Raw genomic sequence first — 22,648 nt, 5'->3', positions numbered from 1 at the left:
TGGTTGTGGAATTTCAGCAGATGAATTTTGATGATTATTTTTGCAGCTACAAGTACTGAGGGAAAAAAAAAAGGTAAAACCTTATATGGATCAAGTGTTGACCTGTATTTACCCCACTGAACTTATTACTACTGGTCGAAAATTTCTAGAAAGTCATGAAAAATTCATGAAAAATAAATGTGAAATTCTCATCATAGAACAAATATTCTGACCTTGCATTTGTTCTATACTTAGTATATCTTGCAATAAAAGCAAAGAAATAGGGAAACATGGAGAAACGTACAGATTTCCATTACAATTTTCTAACTCAAATAACTAAGAAGTAATTAACACCTCAAACAGGAATGGCCTAAATTTCAGATATGTAAGCACATCACGCCAGTTGCCAGTGGAATCATTGCCTCAAAAGCTTCAAAAAACAGTCTGTGTATTTTCACATCTCATTATACATTTAAGAGGCCCATCACAAGATCTCAGTCTTGGGGGTTTTCTTATTATTCATGTTAATTTTCATTTGATACAGTGTTTTCACTTTTAGTAACCTGTAATGCAAACCACAATATTACTGGAATGTTGCCCAAGATACAGCAGGAGTAACTCCCTTCTACTGAAATTCCAGTGGGCTGCTTTACCTATTATAAATTGCTATTCAGCTGGGATACCCATCAGCTTATTTTACTGATATACTTAACACTACCACCACTGCTGGTCTAAGCAGTCAACACATTGCATATCCTATTAGAGAACTGACCTTGTTCATAAATCTAGTATCTAGCTGAAAACTGCAAGCTCACAGTAAGGCAGCGTTACTTTTCCTGAACTTAAGGTAGTGTCACTGAAAAACAAGTTCAAGATGTTGAAAGAGCAGAAGTGTGATGATGAAGAGAAAACTCATTTAACAAATCATTAGGTCATCTATGTTAAATAGACTCTTTTTGCTACAAATTTATGCTTCTGGGCAGCATCTGCTTCATAGGTTTTCTATGACAAAGACTTACTGTGTTTGCTGCCAGATAAAGCACGCAGTGATAAAAAATGATATTGCACTACTGAAAAAAGGGTTATCAAATTTATTACGGGAGTTTTTTGTCAATCTAAAGCCCAGCTGAAACTAACTGGAATGGATTCCCTGCTCCTAGAACAATCTACGTTTAGTTCTTCAGTGTTGTTCTAGAAAACACATCTTTAATTTAGAATGTAATGCAAATGGACAAAGCATGCATAGGAAACAGTAAATTTATGTTTCCTGACAACTAGTAATTCTGAGTTACCAACCTGCACATGAGATGAATAGGAAGTGCTTCATTTAGAGAATACAAAAACATATCTTGGCAAGGATAAAGGCTTGTGAGCACTGACCCCGGCAGTGGCTGCATTTTTTAGAAATATAAAGAATAGTTTTGACACATACCCATAATCACCAAAACTGCTAATGTCCAAACCACTGTCTGAGTTACGAAGCCAGCTCGATTAGAATGTTCCAAGAGGAAGTACAAGAGTAACACAAAGGGCGATATTTAGAAGTGAAAGAAACAAGGTATTAAGTCATGAAAGGAGTAATGATGAGCCATAGTCAAAATCAATGAATAGAAGAGCTCAAGGTATATTTCCCTAGAGAACACACACACACGCGCGTGCACACACACACACACAAAGACAAAAATCAATGGACTGATGTAAGAACAGAGTTTTGATTAGTTTCTGAATTTCTGTCATCCATCAAGGAGATTTTTTTCGCTGTCACTATGGATTCTACATGAACAGCGCTTATACTGGACTACATGAAACCTTAGCTTAGAGAGAACTACAGTAAATGCGGTTGCTCCTTCCTCTCCATTTTGAAGATGAAAGATAATAGCAGTAAAACACAAAAGGTGATTCATGGCTCAGAAATCAAAGTCTCACTAGGAAAGTAAAAACTATAAATACCAAAGGAAAAGGAAAATATAAATCTGAGATGTGTAAAAAAACCTACCTCCCCCTTATATTCTCTTTCCTCTAGCAGAAATAGGACAAAAGAAAAGTAGGCTCAAGGAGAAAGGCAAATTCAGAGTAGAGTAGTCAGTCTGCTCCCCTTGGGGCTTAGAAAGAGCACACTCAAATCAAAATCCTTGGAAGTCCTTGGAAAGGGATATTCTTAGCAGGCTACAAATACAGGAGCTTGAGAACACCAAGTATTTTCCTAAGGGGACTGAAAAATAACTTTTGAAAAGGTGCCAAAAGTCACAAAAGTAATTTTGATTCAATATGATTATTGATGAAACCTCTGTGGCAACAGCCCCAAAGTTTTGTAATCAAAGCTCTTCAGTTTAGTTTCACAGAGGTAATTGGCAGATGCGTTTTTGCAGCCTTGAGCTACCACCTCAGGCTAAGCTTAGGCACAAAAACAATTTTGTGTCCTAGTTAGCGCCTTCTCTAGAGGGAAATTCTTCAACAAGATAAGCACTTTGCACTATGATAAGCCACTACCATACTATGATTCTGAAAATACAGTCTAATACATTCTTTTGAAGACAGAACCACATAGAAAGCACAACGCAACACTACTGAAACTTATGCTAGAATACATTCTCAGCTGCAGAAGGTAAGCTTTGGTTTAAAATTAAATTACTTTTCTGGTGACATTTACGGTGACACCAGGAAATCATGAACACGATGAAAAGAACTATGCAGTGGATTGGAGTCCATATCAGATATCCTGGTATCATGACAAGGTGAAAAGCTACATAAGAAAGCCACAACCCTCTTCCAGTTCTGCTGCAGTTCAAAACCCATGTGAGTTTAAGTCTACGCTGATAAAATCACTTGGAAGAATAAGTTACTATAGCAGTAATAACAGTTCTACTCTCCTGGAGAATGTTCACTAACATGCAATGCCTCTTCTGGAAAATGGTGTGAGAAGCATCAGTTGAGCAGTTCAGTAGTATTTCTCTCCTGAAAGCAGCAGACTCTCCACTATCATAGACCTTCTTCTCAGAAAGTTCATCGCATTACTGCTGACACTCACATGAGTGAAAATGTATCTCAGCTACCGTTCTTCATTGGCATCACATACTCTGCATATGACGTCTAGGCATGGAAGCAGTGTATCGTTACACTTAGGCTTTTTTACATAATACAACCGAGATATGGTGTTGATCAGGATTGACCTTGTGGAATTTTGGAATGACGATAAGTGAAATATTATCAGAGGACATGAGGACAATAACTCCAGTGTTATTGGAATCCCTGAGGACTCCAAGCTCCGGGATGTGAATGTTGAGTCTTATGTTTTCGGGGACCAGTTTGCTTGTATTTGTCAAAGGTCTGTATGGGCTCCCAAATGTTTTCCTGGAAAACTGTTCCTCTTTGTTCATGAATTCTGCATCTGCTCCCTTTCTAGAGAATGGTCCCTCTCTGTTCACAGATAGTAGAAATCATATGAGCCCTGCAAAATCATAAGGTAGCTCTGAGCACTCCTTGTGATTCATCATAGAGTAAAAGAGCTGATCAGCTCAGTGAGTTGTATCGTATCTGCTGATCTGAGCCAAAGGGCTACGCATGAAGAGTGGCAATGTTTTGACTTGTGGTTTAGTAATCCATTGGAAGCCTATACTGCTGTACCTATGTTTGGTTTTATTTCAAGCAGAAGCACTCATTGTACGAGAGAACCATCCTTGAACTGGTGTTGTTTGGAGGACATCAAATTGTACATGAAAACAAAAATCTAACCTCTATTAGATAAAACTATTAACAAAATCAAATTACTAAAGGCAGAAATACAGATTTCATCCAGATAAACAAGTCTAATGATATCACCCAAGAACTGCTTTCAGACTTTGTCTGGTGAACTTCTGCTGCTCTCATGGCTATCAGTCCTGGGGCTGCTGATATAACAAAATGGTACTGCTGACTTTGAACAGTATCTTGTTCTCTGCCTTGTTTTCAGCATATATTCGCTCAGGAGAGTATTTATTAAAGCTGAAACTCTGTGCACTTGTGCACTTTGTGGTGGCTGTTACATTCTCTGACTCTGAAAAGACTTGCCCAGATCAGTTATGTGCAATCTGATCTAAGCTATCCTGGATCTAAAGATCCTTGGAAAAATAATCAGATATGATCTCAGAATGTTTTTTCCTCATGAAAAAGAGTTTAACAATGAGATCATCCACTACCGAATGCACTGTGTGTACCACCTGATCATGTTGAATCTATTACAATATACAATAATTAGCCTGAGGAGTCTTAGTGGAAATGGAATTGAGTGGAGTGGAAATGGAGTGGGAACAGAGAAACCTCTTCTTTCTTTTGCTTGTTATGCCCAGTGTTGTGGAAGACAGAGAAGGTCAAAGGTATTCTGTCCTTTATGACTTTTATATATGGAGTGTAAATAGATACAGGGAACAACTGTTATCAACTGTTATAACTGTTACAACAACAGTTGTAAACAACTGTACAATTAATAGATGCTACAGTTCAAAACAGACACACAGAGAACAGGCCAAAAGCAGGATCCAGGTTGAAATGCAGTCAGAGACGATGCAGAGCTGATTCTATAAGACAGGAAGAATGATCCAGATTTCTCACTGTAGCCTCTTTGCATTATAGTGAAGCAACATAAAAAGATGGGCAAAATCTTTCTGTTTGTTAGTGGCTTGGACAATGCCGAATACAGTGCAGTTGAGGACTCTGTGCTATTGCATTAGTATTAATACAACTGTAATATGTCTGCAAAGAGATTGCAATCAGTGTCACAAAGGTACTTGAAGAGTAAAGATGTTATACAGTGGCTTTTCCTTAGCCCTTTTTTATATCTTGCATAGGACACCTTCTCTTGAGAAAAACAGAGTAGTCCCCCTTTCCGATATGACTATGGAGTCAAAGGACTGGGAAATTGCTGAAGTTACATAGACGCTTTGTTTTCCCTGTTTCTATTTTTTATTTCTGTTCAGCTTAGATGAACTTGAGAATCTCCGCTAATGATCTGTCTTTGCTGTTTTACAAGTACAACACACACACAGCAATGGCAGGAAGGAAACTTGGACTTGAAGTCTGGGTGGGCTTGACATTTGCTGAAAACCCTTGCTTGATCTTTGGATGCAATACACTGCCAAAATAACACTTTGCAGAATCCGTATCCTGGTTATGCACCTGATCTCCATAATATTAAGTCTGCCCACCTGTTAGGACTCCATTTAGAAAAAATCCTGTGACATTTAGAAAACGTTTCTCAACACTAAACCAACACATGGAAAGGAGAGACCCTCGATATTTTATTCAAGGTATAGGACAGGCCCCAGGCAAGATTCATGGGCTTTTTGCCACAATGACCGGATGGATATACCAGAGTCATCATCATTCCAGTGAAACACTGCACTTTAAGCAGATCCTGAGAGGGGTACAAAAGGCCCTTTTTGTTGACTATTTTTTATGATGTAGACATTGCTTTGTGACTCACAGTCAAAAATGAAAAGTACTTTTGCAACACAATGATGATTAATCAGGCATGGCTAAATTTTGTGATTTTAGTTCCAACAACTGCCACAGTCCAAGCTTGCCCAAAGCAGCTGTAATCAGGTCATGAATCAGGGGAATAGAAGAATGCAATTGTCATTTGTGGGACGAAAATAAAATCTGTATTTCTGAAGGAAGAATTTCAATCTAGTAATTTTTGTAATAGCAGAACAACTCTAAGTCAGCAGTAAGCGTGCTACATTCCTAATGTTTCATGGCTTGTGTCAGACAAACGGCACAGGGATAAATGATTTTCAGATTTACTTTGGTCAGTCAATAATGTAGGAATGGTTAATTAGCGTGGCCCAAATTGATTCTTAAAGACTTTGTGTCTTTCAAAGCTCTCATATTGCTGCTGAAAAGTCAGTTAGGCCAGGTATAGGAGGAAGGGAACTGCATGAGGAAACATATATTTTTACTTTCTTTAATTCACCTTGCCCTCAAATACCATGCTTGCAGCTTTCTGTCCTTATAGACTACAAAGGACAGCAGCTCTGTAGCACTACAAAGGACAGCAGCTCTGTAGCTTGTACTCTTACAGCTCTCAGTTATAGCTGTGACTGACATCAGTGTCTCCAGATGTGACAAAGAAGTAGCATGAACCTGATGGCAAATGATACTATAATTCTGATACGAGAATGGGGCCCCTCATGTGCTGCAATATATTATCGGACTACTTGTTGATACCTCACATGTCTCAGAGAATCCTCAGGGCAATGAGAAGTCTTCACAGGACTGGTAAGCTCTACCACCACGCTAGGAAATCCTCCTAACTACATAAATCTTTATTTGACTGGTAAGGCACTCTTACCTTTTCCACCTTCCTTCCAACAAGACCAAAAATCTATATTTCTTTCCCTGTCTTCATACCTCTAACTGCATTTGATTTACCATCCTCAATAAATGATACAATGATAACTACACACAAAATTTGTGTGACTGAACTTCCTTTGCTGTGTCCAGAGAGCCAAAATCTTCAGTGTTAATAATGCCATTTTCGATGCATGCAATACATCAAACTGTGGATTAGTTCTGTTTTCTGAAATCCCTTTATAAATTGAACATTTTGGCTCTTTGTTCACTTTGGAACAAAAACGTATTTTGAAATTTTGGAATTTCCCACAGGAAATTTTTCCAGTAAGCTCTAATGCATGGTGAGATAGTACTGGCCTGAGGTACAACAGCTGCTATATAGGGTCAAGAAAGAACACAAAGGAGAATGTGTAGGGAACGATACGGGATTATCAGACCTGGGCATTGACAAGGAATTCAGGCTGAGCAGCCAACACCTATAAATGTAAAATGGCAGCTTTTATTAGCTGCAATGAACAGAGGAGTTTAATCTTTCCTGTGAGAAAACTTATATCAGCTTCTTGACAATAACATATGGTCATGGAAGTAAATACAAATATTCACAGACAAAGCTTTTTTGAAACTATAAATCATATCTGTAAAGTTCAAACAGAAAATTAAATTAATTGAGGTGTTAGGAATACACTCATTCAGTTCCCCGAATGGCTCGCTCACTCAGTACATTCTAAGAAAGACTACTGTCAGCTGAAATGAGGTTTCGTTCATGTTGATATTTAGAAATGGTTCAGACTATAGAGATTTGCATTTACAGCAGCACTCATGTTGAGGATATGAGGAATACAGGTGCAAGAAATATGCTATTTGTTATTTCTTAGTCATCGGTTATAACACTCTATTACAAAAATGGTTGTCAAATATAACCGAGGAAGAAACAAGCAAAAAAAGTGACTTGTGATTAGTCAAACACCATAAATAAAAAGCATCAAATAAGTGATGTGAAAGTCTGCAAGCATCCCATGATATTTGTTTCTGCTTATTATGCATGAGATTCATTAACAAAAGCTGAAGGGATTATTTGTGCTGCCCAGAAAGACCACAAACAGAGAAACAGGCTAAGTACAGTCCTATCAGTGAGCAATGGCCTTGGGTTTCAAGCATTGGATTGGGACCCAGAAAACTCTCTTTTATACTTGCCATGCTGGATGACTTTGAGTGCCCAATTTCCTCTCAGTTTGGATGAACTACTTCAGCTTAAAGCAGAGATAATGATATTGACCTCCTTTGTAAAGTACTTAGAAACATGCGAATGAAAAGCACCTTGCTGTAATGGGGCAGAAGAGGGAGGACAGTCCAAAATCATGTTGGACACTGTTTAGAGCCATGTTGTTCAACTTAAATGTATTATGCTCACCCCTTCAATATTTTTACATTGCTGCAATCTCATAGGCTGACTTATAATACTCTTTACCTCTATCTGAGGATAGATTATGCAAAATATAGTTACTGTAAAAGAAATCAGGCAACCTTTCCTCATTGCACCTCTTATAATAGTATCTCATCCAAACACAGAAAATGAGTATAATGAGTAGGCCAATAGCATATAGTTTAAGTTTTTCAAGCATGGCTGAAAAAGGTCTTAAGCAGTTGCTCTGCATTCAGTGGTGAATTTCACCCTGCAAAATATAAAATAGATCGAAGGAAGAGTACAATTCTCTTAACTGCATCCCTACATTTTTTTTCCCTGTGAAGTGGAAATTTCATCCATTATACTGATTTACTCTACCTGCTCAAACTGGAGGATGCATACCTCCTATTCAGCACTCAACCTGGAAATGAGAGACTGCTATGGAAAATAACCCTTGTTTTACATGGAAATATCTAGCTCTGATATGGATAACACTTGATAACAATCTTGTCAAACTTTATACAGCTGTAATCAGAGTTTACAGTGATATGTTTACCATCGTGCTACTATTTATAGATCTATAAACATAGTTTACAGTGATATACAATGTTAATGGCACTGACAACACCACTCAGCAAAAGCACAGATGTTGAGAGCTGTTCTTATGCAATCTGCATTACTGTTTATATCTACATAAACTTAGCTGAATAATCAAAGTTGCTACATTCACCATAAAAGAAAGACAAACATCCACTTTTTAAACGCAAAGAGAAGCTGTTAAACATTCCTTTTCATAGACAAAATTTCTCTAGTCCCGTCATGCTTTCACAGAAAAATGTCTCTGAGCAGACAGCCACTTCTCCGAACCTACATGGGGAGACTACAAAGCCAGCAATTTACAGCTAAGTTCTCTTTCTACTCAGGAGCAAGTGGAAGAAAAACAGCCAACTTACGATCTCCTTGACAACGAACAGGACCCACAGATATCTTGGCCTCGGAGCCAGGTCGGTCAATGTCTCCCACCACTATTTGACTCACTGGTAGGTGCTCTTTGTATGACAGCATCCCAGCATCTTTTCTCCTGAATTACAGAGAAAGAGAAAAAAAAACAATTAGTTGTGAAATATATTAAAATATATAAAAATGTTCCTCTATTGTCATTATAGCCCAATGATCTAATCGTTGACAGAACAGATACGCAATAATTACACCAATGCAATTTTATCCTCTAAAAATGGGTCTCAAATAGCATCCGTTTGTCTACTATACTAATAATGGTGTTTGTTTACTAGAAAGTAGTTGATTAGCAGCTACTGCCACACAGGAATAAAATCAGATTAACAGCTTTCGTCACGTCCAGTCTTGGGCTGAGCTTGAATTGCATGTGTCTTCCTGCTTTCTAGACCGACCAGCTCCATACTAGGTGGGCAGCAGGTCACTGTTGATTTCTTTGGTGAGAGGAAAAAAAGAAATACCAGCACTTTCTAGAAGGGTATCTTTTTGGCTGCAGCTGTAGCCAGTTACTATCCTAATGATACAATCTCACATACCAAGCAAACATCACTTCCATTGCACGCAGTATTTTTAGTATTATATTAATAAAAAAGAGAAAATAAGGAATAATTATATGATAAGACTTATCATCTTAGTCCTATCACTTCTAGCACTAAGTGCCTACGTCCAAAAAACTAAATTCGAGAATCTTAACAAGTACGCAGCTGCTGCACAGTCCTTGAGTCCCACATTTCAGTTAGCAAGATTCCTAACATGCAATTTACAGTCACGTCTAGAAGCTCCTCATTCTAACTGCACTGCCTGGTACCTTTTTCAGGCCTAGACCAAATCACTGTACACAGATATATCATTTTTTCTTTATCATTTCAGGAGCTGATTCCAGCTGGCATATTGAAGGTTGTTCCTTCCAAACAGAAAATAAAACAAAACAAATTTAATTAGCTACCTCTCAGTCACACGCTTTTTTTTGTTTGTTTGTTTTACATAAAGACATGGGAAGCCAGAAACAGCCGTATAGTAAAATGCATTATAAATCCTGTTAAGACAATACTTTTTGAGGTAGAAGAAAGTAAGCGGAAGCAAAATAAGTCTTATTCTCTTTTTTCCTTTCTTGCTTTTTAGCTGTGCCTTGCAATGTTATTCAGCGTCTGAAGTAGCCAACTTTAAGATCTAGAAATTAATTCCTTTGTTCAACAACAAATGAGGGATGACTTCAGGCTCCACAAAAGATACTGAAGTGCATAATATGAATATAACTGGGAACTGGAAAGGATTTCAGGAGACTGAAAGTTTTTTCCATCTGTAACTTGGATGACTCCATGATCTGAATCATTAGATCACTATCAACTGGGAAGCAAAGCCTGGATTTGCTTGATCCGCAGTAATGACCAGAGTTTTCCTCTAGCCCAGATAGGGTGTCTCCAGTCACCAGCCTCACTGAGTCCTTCTAAAGAGATGGAAGATAAAAGACTATTTTTAAAATAAAAGCAACAAAGGTAATTAAGAAAATAACCACGCTGTTTTAGAATGACAGCTCATGGATCTGCAGTCTGCTCTCTGTGATGAAGAGAGTAATTAGAGATTCAGTGGCTACAGTTCTGAGGAAGTCAAGTGTTTTTAGAAAATAGAAGAGGAGTATTTTCTTAAATCTATATACTCTTCCCCTCTAGAGCATTCGCCTTTCTCCCAGGGCCCTTTGTATTGTTGAGATCATTAACCGTCTGTGGTTAGCTACAGCTAGGCTAGATGCTATGAACAGAGGCTGTTGAGACTGCTACAGGGGACTGCTACAAAAGAAGGAAAATGAAGAGGAGTAACCCTTAAGGGTTTCTTCTGCACTTTCTGCTAGGTTGTAGCACACCACTTTTCATCTCTAAGTTGCAAAGCCCTTTGCAAAGGTATCATTACCTTCATATTGTAGATAGGAGATAGAAGAACAGGGAGATTAAGGATTTTCTCTTTAAGTTAAAAACAGAGTGCATAACGAAGCCAAGTTATAGCCCTAGTGTCCCATCCCTGCTAAAGACCTGTATCCATGGGACCCACTCTCTTCTAATAATGGATAAATGTAGGTCATCACTTTAGTCTTTCTGAGATTTTCCTCTGAGACAGGCTTTTTTCCTCTGAGACAGCCTTTCTCTGCTGATTGCTACTCTTTCAAAGAAAGCTTTAAAGATGGAGACATCTATTTAAAATAATGAATTCTTCAAAGAACGGTAGAAAGAAAACCGCTGGCCTTCCACTTCCTTCCTTCCTTCCCCTCTTACAAAACGAGCTAATATTTCAGCTACAAATAAGGATGCCAAAGAGCAGTCCTTTTCCTGTCACCAGTAGCTTTCACCTGCTTTGAAGGAAATAAAAAGGAGCAGTAATGACTTTCCCCCTCTTCTTTAATGATCATTTTTCTACCCATTTTAATGGTTTATTTATGTATTTAATGATATGATTACTGGAAAGCTGTCACCACAGCAATAAAACTAACATTATAGTTATTTTCAGGAATTCCCTTATTTTCTTACAATTGGTTACTTGTTTCATCTCTGCAGCAAAGACTTTCTCCTCTGCAGAGGAGACACTGAGCGGTGGGAGTACAGGACTGCGAGGTGCGAGAACTGAGCTGTCTTTTCTCTAACAGAACCTGTATAGCTCATTTGTTCTTAACAAAAAAGGGATAATGATAGCTTTTTGCCCCACTGATAAGACAAATACAGTTGAGAACCTGAGTGGCTACACTATGCCTTTTGGAGGTACTGCTAGTTCCTCAGGACACACTGATCAGTGCTGACAAAGTCAAAAAAGTTATAAACCAAAGACTGATTATAATGCTTGACTTTGTGATACACACTTAGAAATAATCACAGCCGGAACACTCAATTCCTAGAAATGATAATGCTTCTGCTGGTATTTAAGGACCTGGGCATATTAAGAGGGTGGAGAAAGTCTCTGAAGTTTTTCCTCACCAAAGAAAATCCCCTTAAGAGAATAAAGATTGAATTCAGAGTGTGTCATATTCCTGTTAATAGCCAAATGGGAGATGAATGAATCTGATCAAATCCTGTAATTATCACCAGGGGATATTGATGAAATCTCAGTGTAATTTTCTATTTCTAATTTCTATTCCTATATATAAAAGTCTGCAAAGTGCTTCAGGGTCCCTTTGAATGAAAGCAGCAGATATTAGTGTAAGATTTATCATTGTTTTCATTAAGATTGTCTACTTACTCTTCATAAGCACTCTGTGGTATGTAAAAAAAAAAGCATTATGCATATGTCAGCAAATGACTTATTCAAAGTAATGATAATATTCTGTACTGCTATTAATTTGTTTATATAATGATTTTATATGAACAGACTTCTGATACAGGAGTCATTTATCTTCTCCATTTTTGTTAGACATCAGTAAAGGCCCTATACTTAATTATCAGTCCTCTCCTACACAGAGTAGCACATAAAGAATGTACAACTAGGAACAGATTTACTTTTACAGATACGCTTACATTACCTGAGGAACTGGAATTGTTTTGCGAATACAAATCAGGCATTTACTGGATTGAACCTGCATTATTAAACAGGTGTCATATAACTGTTAGTATTGATCTGAAGAATATAAACTCCCAAGTATTTCCATTCTAAGGGTATACAGTTGTTCACCTCTCCCAAAACCCAGCTTTTTAATGTGGAAGCACCTTTGCTGCAATCCCTGAATTTCCATAATCTGGGAGAGGTATAAACCAATTTCGTTCAGCTAACATCTGCAAATGAACGTCTATACAAAACATTGTGGAAGGTACAGATGTACCAAGTATTAGTGTTTTCTTTCTTCCAAAAATATTTGGCAAGAATTTTATTTAAATTAGAACTGCTAACAAGAGCTAATATTACAGAGACTTTAATGAACAATGCAATTTTGGCAGGAGCCTCGATAATCTGGAGGCTAGTTATTTGCAGATATGTAAACTGTAATTAACAGGATTAAAATAGGGCAAACAGAAGCGAGGATTAACAAGGAACTAGCTAACTTTGGAAAAGTTTTGATAAAATTTAGTTAACTTTTTAACGTACATACATGCAACACCAAAAATGTACTTTTAGATTCTCCCTGTTCCTAGAGCTCTGCCCTTCTTGCAAATTGAAAGGTGCCAACAATATACGCCAGGCAGAAAACTTTCATTCCTACTTGAATTGGCTCTTCTCGGGGATTCAGATAGATCTCTTGCATGCCCTACATCTCTTGCCACCTCAGACCCCTATACAGTAAGTTGGAGCTAATGACTTACGCTTGATCTGGCTGCCAAGGGGCATTGCGGAAAACTTCTCATTACTGTTTAGGATCATAAAAACTGACAAAGAATCATAACTCATTTCTAGGTTTCTACCACACTGGCATCAGAAGGGCTGAGGTAGTATTAAATATGCTGTTCTTATATTCCTAGCAATAAAAAGGAGGAGAAGTTTGAGCTCTTATAATCGAGATTGTTCTTACGATATTTCCCACACAGTTTTACTGACTGAAGAGGAGCAATCAGATGGTTCACCCTTTCTTCCTCTACAGTATAAATCTATCTCATTGCTAAAATTGGTGGTTTGAGCTTCCTTTTAGTATTGTTTAGGATTTAGTGCTACAAGACACTAAGATCCTAGGTCCCAAAATGGAAGCATGTCTAATCACATAGTGAAGTGCCTTTCTGTCTTGGGTCCTCAGTGATCCCCAGGTAGTGGATTCACTTTAGAAGTGCAGCTCTGTGTTAGTACAGTAGGTTGCTCTCCAGCACAGCAGTAAAAAAGGAGAGAGGAAAGTGCCACGAACTTTAGGAATATTTTCTAATTTATCACATAATCAGTACTTTTATTAGGTAAGCAAAGCCTATGTGCAGGTACAACCGTTAGCCATAGACAAACTTGGGTTTGAAAGGGTTTTGTTTCATTTTACTGGAAAATGTAGATGCAAAACAGGGAAGCAGTTTGGCTTTTGGGGGGACGGGATGCTCATCTGCAAATCTACAACAATACGATCAAAGACTTATCCCAGCACCCAAATTACAAACATAAACAAGTCCCTCCTTTGACACCTTTTAGTAAAGAGAAATATAATCAGAGATGTGATGCTGACTGTGGAGCCAACATAAGTAATTCTTGTTAGAAAGGATTAAAAAAGATTGCATAGATTAAAGGATGTTAACACATCGGCATCATATTCATAAGTAGTCCCACCAGTAGAACGAAGAACAGAGTTAAGATTCCCTTACTGACAATGAGTTGTATGAAAAATCATCAGAATTTGCATTTAGCACAAGTCACTCTTACACTACTTTCAGGAACTTCAATGTTTCTTCTTTTCGTATTGAGCAGTTTAAAGTAACCATGCCAAGACAGGTTTAATTCACACTTTATCCCTGGGCTGGAGACTTAGCTCTCCTTCTTCCACTTTGAGCAGTGTCTATCCTTCCCTGCCCTTCAAGCTGAAAAAACTTTAAAATTATATTAGAAAACAAATTTGCCTCTTTGGACACCTCTCAAATCTTCTTATAATCCTTTAACACTAACCCTCTTAATTAAATCCAGGTTAATTTGAATTACTACAAACTTCCTTATGAGGATTATATGCTTTAGCAGTGATCAGAAAACTAATACTTGATGAAGTATAGAGTATATAATTCATAAAGTTGGTAATAAAATTCATAATGTTAGTTTTTGAAGTTCATAATGTCTTGATTTTGTTTTGGACATCATGAGTCTTTTGAAGACAGTGCATCCAAACAATGCTTTCCAGTATGATCAGGCACGTGGGATTGAACTGAACAGCTTCAGATGCCTGGTAATGAAACGCTGTATCACTGTGGAGTTTATGCAAGAACTTCTGTGAAAGTTTCGCAGTTAGGAAGTTGACACGAAGCCTGCTCCGTTTCTTCCCTTTTCTCTGAGAAACTGAATAACCACAGCAAAAAGCAAATCCTGGAGATGCCTAAATGGGCAGCCTGCTCTTTGGAATAATACAGGTCAACTTCATGGAAAAATTGGCCTTTCCAGAGGATTTGTTCAAATTTTCCTTGCAAGAAAATGGTGGGGGACTTCTCCTTAAAATGGAGCAATTCCTCTTAAGAACTTCAGCTCTTTGGAGTTCCTGCCCAGAAAAAAAAAACACCACTAAAAACAAAACCCCCAGAATTTGGGGCTCTTCTTCATTTAGGGCCCAGCAACGCCTCTGACTTCATTGTCAGTTTTTCTTATTTCTAAACCTAGATATTTTAAGAATGGAATTTAAGAAGCCTACCATAGTGTAACTAATCTTTAGCACCTCTAGATCTTTGCATCTGTCAACAATTTAATCTAATTTTTGGTCTCAGTTTCAGTGCCCCTCACATAGGACAGGAAAGCAATGTCATATCTTCTTTGGGAGAACTGCTAAAGCCTTTACCGGGGCGTCCCTTCCACCTTGGGTAATTATGAAAGCAAGATTACTTGAGATTCAGCTGAAGCCAAGAAAATTAGTTTTCCTCTGGAACTAGAGCCAAAACGGGCTCCAAACAAACGTCCAAACAAATTTCCAAACAAATTCATGTTGGACTGGGCAAACAGTTTGCCCAAAGAACATTTTTTTTTAAATTAAATATTTCTTCTGATGTTTTCAAAATAGTATGATTCTTTTATCTCAAAATATTTCAAAATTCAAAAGATCTTCTGAAAAATAAAAATAAAGCAATCTCCCTCCCCAAATCCACAATGCCAAAAAAAGATTTCCAGTCCATTTTTAACAATTTTTAAATGCTTTGTTTTATGATGGAAACATGAAAAATCATGTTCTAAACAGGTGTAATCAAATGAAGGATATAAACTAAACAGTCCATTCAATTATTCATATGGTTCAACCTGTTTTAGAAAGTAACGTGCTGCTTCCTAATCGGTGTGACAGAGCAACCTGCACCCATTCCATCATACATTCACAAATTCTGAAACTTCCTATGAAATAGCAAACTACCTCAGCTCAGAGGAAAAAAAATAGAACCCTACTGAGTATTACCATCTGTTTCAAATATTCTCTGATTCTATAACCCCAAGCATTTTTAATTACATTTTTTGTACATCTGAATGCATGATACTTAACATCATGAGTGTCATTAATAAGAACTATAACTGTGTGCACACCAAAAGTGATTATTTAATGAAATGTGTATTTTTAACATCTGTACCAGTGTATGTATTATTGCAAGATTTATGCAGATATATATGATGAATTCCTTGCAGTTATCTATCTTACTAATTATCCCAAGCATTTGGATCATGTATCAAACTAGCACACCAAATGTGCTTTTGGCAAGATTTTTTAAGGCACAGCGTTCTGTACTGGAAGAAATATTAAAAATCTCAGAGCAGCAGCTCGGAGGTTTCATTTCTTGGAGCTTTTGACAACTTTGACAGTTTTATTTCATATGACTGAAAGAGCTAAATAAAAATAATTGAGTATGGCGTGACAAAATAACAGATGGTTATATTTAAGGCTGATTTCCACCCATATAGGCCTATTGACTTCAATAAGGTATTAACATGCATAAGTTAGTTTAGAATGTGGGCCAGAACATTTAATGAAGTATGCAACTTCCAGCACTTGGGAAATTTCAGAATAACCTAGTTATTTAAACATCTACCGTTCCTCCAACCCTTTCACTGGAAAATTGGCAACTTATCTGGATCACTTCTGCATTAGGGAACAGGAGCTACCACAGTCTTTCTTCCAGCTACTGCAAGAGAGTGCATACTACACTGCACAGCATGTTCTAGCTTTTGTACTCATGTGCCTCAAAATCTCTCGGGAGTTCATTTCAGCCCTTTTCATCCCTTCTTCTCCTTTAAACTCTCCTAAGTGTTTCCTTTCAGAGTTCATCCTTATGCATCATGTCTATGGAAATTCCTCCAACAATGCTGAAATCCACAGTAAGCTTGGCCAGTTACTACATTCTTGCCTCCTTAGTCTCCATCGCTTGATCGCTCCATGTGTGCAGTTGCTAACTTTATCTGTAACCTGCTTTACCTCAATGTCTACACCAATATCCTCAATACCCAATTTAACAAGTAATCTGTCTTCTCACAGGGAAATCTAGTGCACATGATTATTCAATGAAGGAAGTTCATGAGGAAAATCCTGCTAATGATAACATGGCAACTGGTCCCTTTCTCACAGCCAGCATTACTTCACCCAATAGTTTACTATAGTTTCAGGTGGACTTGTTTAGTCTTAATATAGAGGATATCTGAGTCCTTCTAGCCTTTTGGGCTTCTTTAAAAATAGAGGTTGTTAGTAAGCACAGAGCTGTCTCATATGAAAAATGTTACACTCTGTAGCGTTGAGTTCTACTTTCTGTAAAAAATTACACTTATCCTACTTCTGTATCACAGGTGACACTTTGGGAGACACAGAAAAATTATGTTAGTTGCTAAACATCACTTGGGACATAAACATACCAGGTGCCTGTATCCCAGTTCTAAACAATAAACTCAGTAACTAATAAAGAGACAAAAGGTGGGGAAAAAGTAATGTCATGTACTATTAAAAGTAAAATTCCAAGAGAATGGACTACTCAACTATTCATTTCCTTCTGTAAAGGCACCACCCCAGCCTAGGCTGAACCTTAAGAAAATGTAGGTACTTGAGTCTATTTTTCAGTAAGTTCTTTCTATTCCGCCTGAACTCAACCTTCAACTATAAGAAACACAACATCTTATTTTCTAGAAAATCTTCTAGAAAAACTATTTAGACAATGCTTCAGTTCTCATTCTTGAAATATTTTATTTTTACAGTATTCTATATGACCTAATTGTCTCCTTTCAAAAGACCTAAGTTACCTGTCAGTCCTTATTCAGAGGTTACTATCACATTTTACTTTAATTTTCTCTCCAGTTCCATCCTTCAGCCCCAGGATAGTGTTTCCTATTTTACATTCGTGGGTGAGGGGATGGAGAGAAACCCACAAGAGTGATGATTCTCTCAAATGGTCACTTACCACAGCAGGACAGGGGACCAGTTTTACTGATTCCCTACTATCTGCTACAGAGTTGTACATATGCTTGTGGCTTCTTACTCAGCATGAAGACTTCTTAACCTACTGCTGCCCAGGGTTGGAGTTGGTAAAATCGTTATTTTTTCTCTTCAAACCTACCAAATAAATAGAAAGATTGCTTCTCTCTGTAAAATAAATGCTGCCTTTTCCTAACTGCTTAAAAATATCTCTGCACAATATAGTGAAGTCAGGTTAATGCTGCTTCCTTTTCTTTTTTCTGAAAGAACTATGAAAGTCAGATCCTTTAAATTAACACGTAACTTGCAAGAAGATGGGGAACAAACAGCTTTTTTAAACATCAAGCTATGCCAGAGCCAAATGGAAGAAGAAATTTATAACAGCCATGGCTAAAAAACACAAACCTCCAAAGAAAATCCAACAAAAGACCTTGAAGGATTATCTACAAAGTGTGCTATAAACATAATGCATGATGTTGCTACATCTACTGAGGAAGGAAAGTGGTGCCAATTATCATGAAAGCTCTTTAGTTAGAAGAATTAAATATCCATCTATACAACGTTTTAAATGTATCTTCATTCATCACAAATAATTATTTGGAACTGTCTGCTCCAAGACGTACAAGCACATTTAAAGCAATGGTGAAGCATAGAGGTAATTAACAGATGTCTTTTTTTTTGTCATTATGCAAACACTTCGCTATAAACCACAAGCAAAACATGGGCACTTGTCACTTTCCCTCTGCTTGTAAACACAGACATATGTCTATAAGAATTAATTTCATTTCAATTAGGTTTTTTCAGTGCTTCTGCAGATGACCTTGTTCTGTAACGAAATGCTATCTTATCCATGGGTTAAACTTTTTATGGCCTTTTCATGTTTTTATGATACCCTTACCTCTTGTTTGTGTGTGTTTATACCCACACATATATATCGTGTCAGTGACAGGGGAAATCAGAAAGGACACTAAACAAGGGACTTGCTGAAGGTTTAAAAAACTGTATTCCTGCAATATGTGCAACTGTGTCACATTCAGAGGCAGATGGCTTCTGCAGCACTTTAGTTAGAGTCTCTTTTGCAAGCGCTGCCCTTACTCACAGCATTATGAGACAAAAAAGTGACAGATTAGGACTTGGGCTACAGGGAAAGTATGACCTTTTATATTTACTTATTAAATATTAGGCCAAACTAAGAAGCCTTTGTCTAGAAAAATCTCAGATTGTTTTGCTGCAATTCCACTGACTGTAGAATAGTATTTGTCTAGCATTTTGTTGACCATACTTATACAAGCTTAGTGACCTATTCATTAGTCACATTACCTCACTTTATTGCTTCCACGGATTTCTATTATCCTTCTTAATAGCCTTTGAACTCTTCTCTTCTTATACCACACATAACCAGCCTTTCCTCCACTGAAACAAAGTTAGCAGAATTCACCAATCATTTTTTAATGCCATACCTCCTGAGCTGAGCCTTTCTTTTCCTAGCACAATCCTTAAGTTGGATGATGAAACCCCAAACACAGAAACCTCCCTGTAAGACTTTTTCCTTTGCCACGTACTGCCGCGTTAGTGCATATGCCTGTCATGGCCCTGAGTGCATGGACTGTCAAGGCCCTGGTCCTAGGTCTCCAGCAACCCAGGACAGTAGGGTCATGGCCAAAAGAGGATGATGATGAATGAAGTGGATGTGAAGTCCTAATTCCCCTCTAACCACAGGAGTGGTGCCTTTCAGGACTCCAAGCAGTCCTGGGTGGGCCTTGCGGGGAATTTGACCCTGAGGCAACCAGGCTGCCCTTCTCTGATCTCTCAGGCAGTGTGACTCCGACACGCTTTTAATCCGCATTAGGTGAAGACAGAAATTAAAATGTAATACTTTGGGTGCAGAGGCCTATGGCCCAGAATGTCTGTAGCTGGTGTGTGCAGGGGCCTGACAATGCGGTAAATATTTTAATTTGCCAAATGTTGATGTACTTTTTCTTTCCTGATGGCTTAAATGTGGTTAATGCAGACACTTCTCACCTTAAGATAAAAATCTATGAGACAAAAGTTGCCCCACAGACATAGTTATGGTGGGAAATCTGTCGCTTCCACCTGGGAGTGAAGACTACATTGACAGTATTGTAGACACTGCAGTACCTGAGGACAGCTCTTTAGTACTGCAGGCAGCCACACCACCTAATCCTCTTCAGAAACTCATCACATCCTAACTTAGAAAGTATTTGTCTGCTCTGCCCCAGTACTTGTCTGAAATCTGTTGCAGAACTGTTACAATGGCTAGATATCCTGATTTCCAGGCTTAATACATTCACAAATAATCGATTCACAGGCCATTTCTTTTTGTGCTTACCAGTGTCAGTTAGCATAAATAGTTCTTTCTCGCTCACGTTCACCAGAATATATTTTCAGAGAAAATGATACCACAACCTTTTAGCACGGTAGGGGTGGAATATAACACAGACCAAGATACTGTCATCTGTCGTATATTCACATCCCTTCTTTTTCCTCTTTACCAAATGACAACAAGTGGCCCTATGCGCGTTCACAGCAACAAAACCCAGTCATCCTAGTTCCTTCTGGGCTAGGAATAATACCATCTGAAAGAAGATCTTAAGAGCACAAAAGAAACCAAAATTGATTCAATGAATTAAGTATATTTTATGGATCTTTAAGGAAGGGGAGTTCAGAAAAGGAAGGGTACACATTCAGAAAAGGTCATCAGAAGAAAAACCTTAAATATTGCTTACAAACAAAAACTGGTTTTAAGATACGAGGGACACTGACAATAGATGCAACAGGACCTGGAGGTCTGCAGATACGTTCTTCAGCTGTATCAGCATAACAGATATTGAGGTTATAAGAGTTTATACATGATCTTATACACGATCAAGTGATCATAAGTATTAATACATTAGAAGAAAAAACTGTAATTGTATAAAAACATGAGGAGTTAGGTGCTATACATACGATAAATACATCAGTAGAAGGTTCTTCAGAAAGTTTTAAGGTAGGTATGAATGACCAACTGATTTACTGAACTCTGTAAGAACTGAACTACTTAGCTAAACCTTCACTAACCATTAGAAAGATGTGTAATAACTCATAAAGAATTAATGTTACCAGACAGTGTAACAGTTTAGTGTTTCTTGAATTATTGGGTAACATACATTCTGGCAATAGGAGTAAGCATCAAGCAGTTGATTCTTCTTACAAAAATATCCCTGAGGTCTTTAAAATAAGATTTTCTGGGTTTGCTTTAGTTTCCTAGAAAGAAAGAAATCATATGTTTCATACAATCTCAAAATACTCTGCTTACACAGGCAACCTGCCATTTTCACCATTCAATTTATGCTGTGACAAAACTCTTGCAGTTGACTGCATTCCCCCCTTTCTTTTTCTTGCTCACTTCCTTGACTAGAGGTGAAAAAACTGGCTTTAGCAGAGTACAAGATCAGATGCTAATATCTGAAACTTGTACTGCCTCCATGAGACTTGTGTTTTCTCGAGATGAAGTCTTTTCTAGGGAGCTGCAATTAAAATAAAAGTCAGTATGTATCCTGGAAATTCTATCAAGCATTATTTGAAAAAAAAGTTTGGGGTGGGGTGGGGGTGAGAACCCTTGGGATCAAATAAGCCATCTTGTCTTCCAGAAAATCCTGAAAGACAGTAGAAAAGGCTTCAAATATTATTTATTCAACTTATTTATTCAACTACCCTCACAAAGTTATTTAACTATCCTCACAAGTTATTTATTCAAGTATCCTCACAAATACTCAATAAAGATAAAATAATCGCTGATCCTCAACTGATTGCCTACAGAAAAATAAACCATAATTTATGATAGGCCTTAATGTCAAACCAGATCTTTGAGGTCTTTTTGGTAAGGAAAAATTGAGGATATTTATGTGTATAGACGACAAGAATACCTGTCCTAGCAGCTAAAATCACATTATGAGTCCAGATTGACAGAGAAGATGAATATGTCATCACAAATAAAAAGTTGATCTAGTTCCCCGGCAAACATAGAAATACGATGAAGTGCCAGTTTGCATTCTTCACAGTTTTAGTGGCCATCTCTTTTCTACACAAATAATAGCATGCAATAACAGGCATAAAATCTCTGGCAGAAACTTCAGCTCTGACTCCTCTCTCTCCAAAAAGTCCCCAACTGCGGGGAAATGCACTCCCCATTTTCTAAACTAAATGTGCCTTTCTATCGCCAATGAGAAACAGAATCAATTTCTAAATGTTTTGGATATGTCACTCTTGGAATAAAGCTGCTTTTCCATAAATGACTCCATATAGTCTATATCACTAGAGATAGGTTCAAAATACACCTTTATAGTCCAAACATTTTCATTCCACTGTTTAACGAGGTCCACTATAGAAAGCTCAAATATGTATTTCACTCAAACTAATTTGGGAGTTTTCAGTGAGGCTGAAAGAAGACATTCTACACTGTCATATATCCCCCTGTTAACACAAAGCTTTCTCTGTTTGGCAAGACACCTTTCTTCCTGCTTTGCCAAAAGCAAAGGTGCAACCTGTGTAGGCAGACAAGCGACTGAGGAAGAAGAAGTGGCAATACCACGCCTGAAACGTCTGTTCAGGCCTGGAGCTAGATAAAGCAGAAACGTGAGTTCTCCAACTGCAGGGAAGCATCAGTCTCATACTACTGTGTTAAAGGATTCACCGGAAAATCCCTTTCCTTAGAGGAAAATCTGAAACAACAGTAACGGGAACATTACAACTTAGTAGCCTGCATTTCCTTGTGAACATCCAATTACGTATCTTTGGTATTTCCAAGTAGAGGTGATTTGCACAAGTATTTCTGCTCACAGCTAGCAACTGTCTTTTACAGACTGCCTAACAAATGTTTTTATCTAGTGGCAAACTATTTGTGTTTCTTGCTG

The 22,648-nt window shown here is 37.7% G+C and overlaps 1 protein-coding gene across 2 annotated transcripts in view; it reads right to left on the bottom strand.

Annotated features, from left to right (window-relative positions):
* Window positions 1–22,648, bottom strand: part of CNTNAP2 (contactin associated protein 2) — a 1,135,762-nt gene that overhangs the window by 177,918 nt on the left and 935,196 nt on the right. For both annotated transcript variants that reach the window (XM_068936036.1, XM_068936037.1), the window contains one exon: window positions 8,665–8,792. In XM_068936036.1, the coding sequence (XP_068792137.1) occupies window positions 8,665–8,792 (128 nt within the window). The remainder of the gene's footprint in view (window positions 1–8,664; window positions 8,793–22,648) is intronic.

This window comes from Struthio camelus, chromosome 2 (genome assembly GCF_040807025.1).
Source record: "Struthio camelus isolate bStrCam1 chromosome 2, bStrCam1.hap1, whole genome shotgun sequence".
In the NCBI taxonomy this organism is placed as follows: domain Eukaryota; kingdom Metazoa; phylum Chordata; class Aves; order Struthioniformes; family Struthionidae; genus Struthio; species Struthio camelus.
Note: the sequence above shows the minus strand (reverse complement) of the source record. Positions and strands in the feature narration are given on the sequence as shown.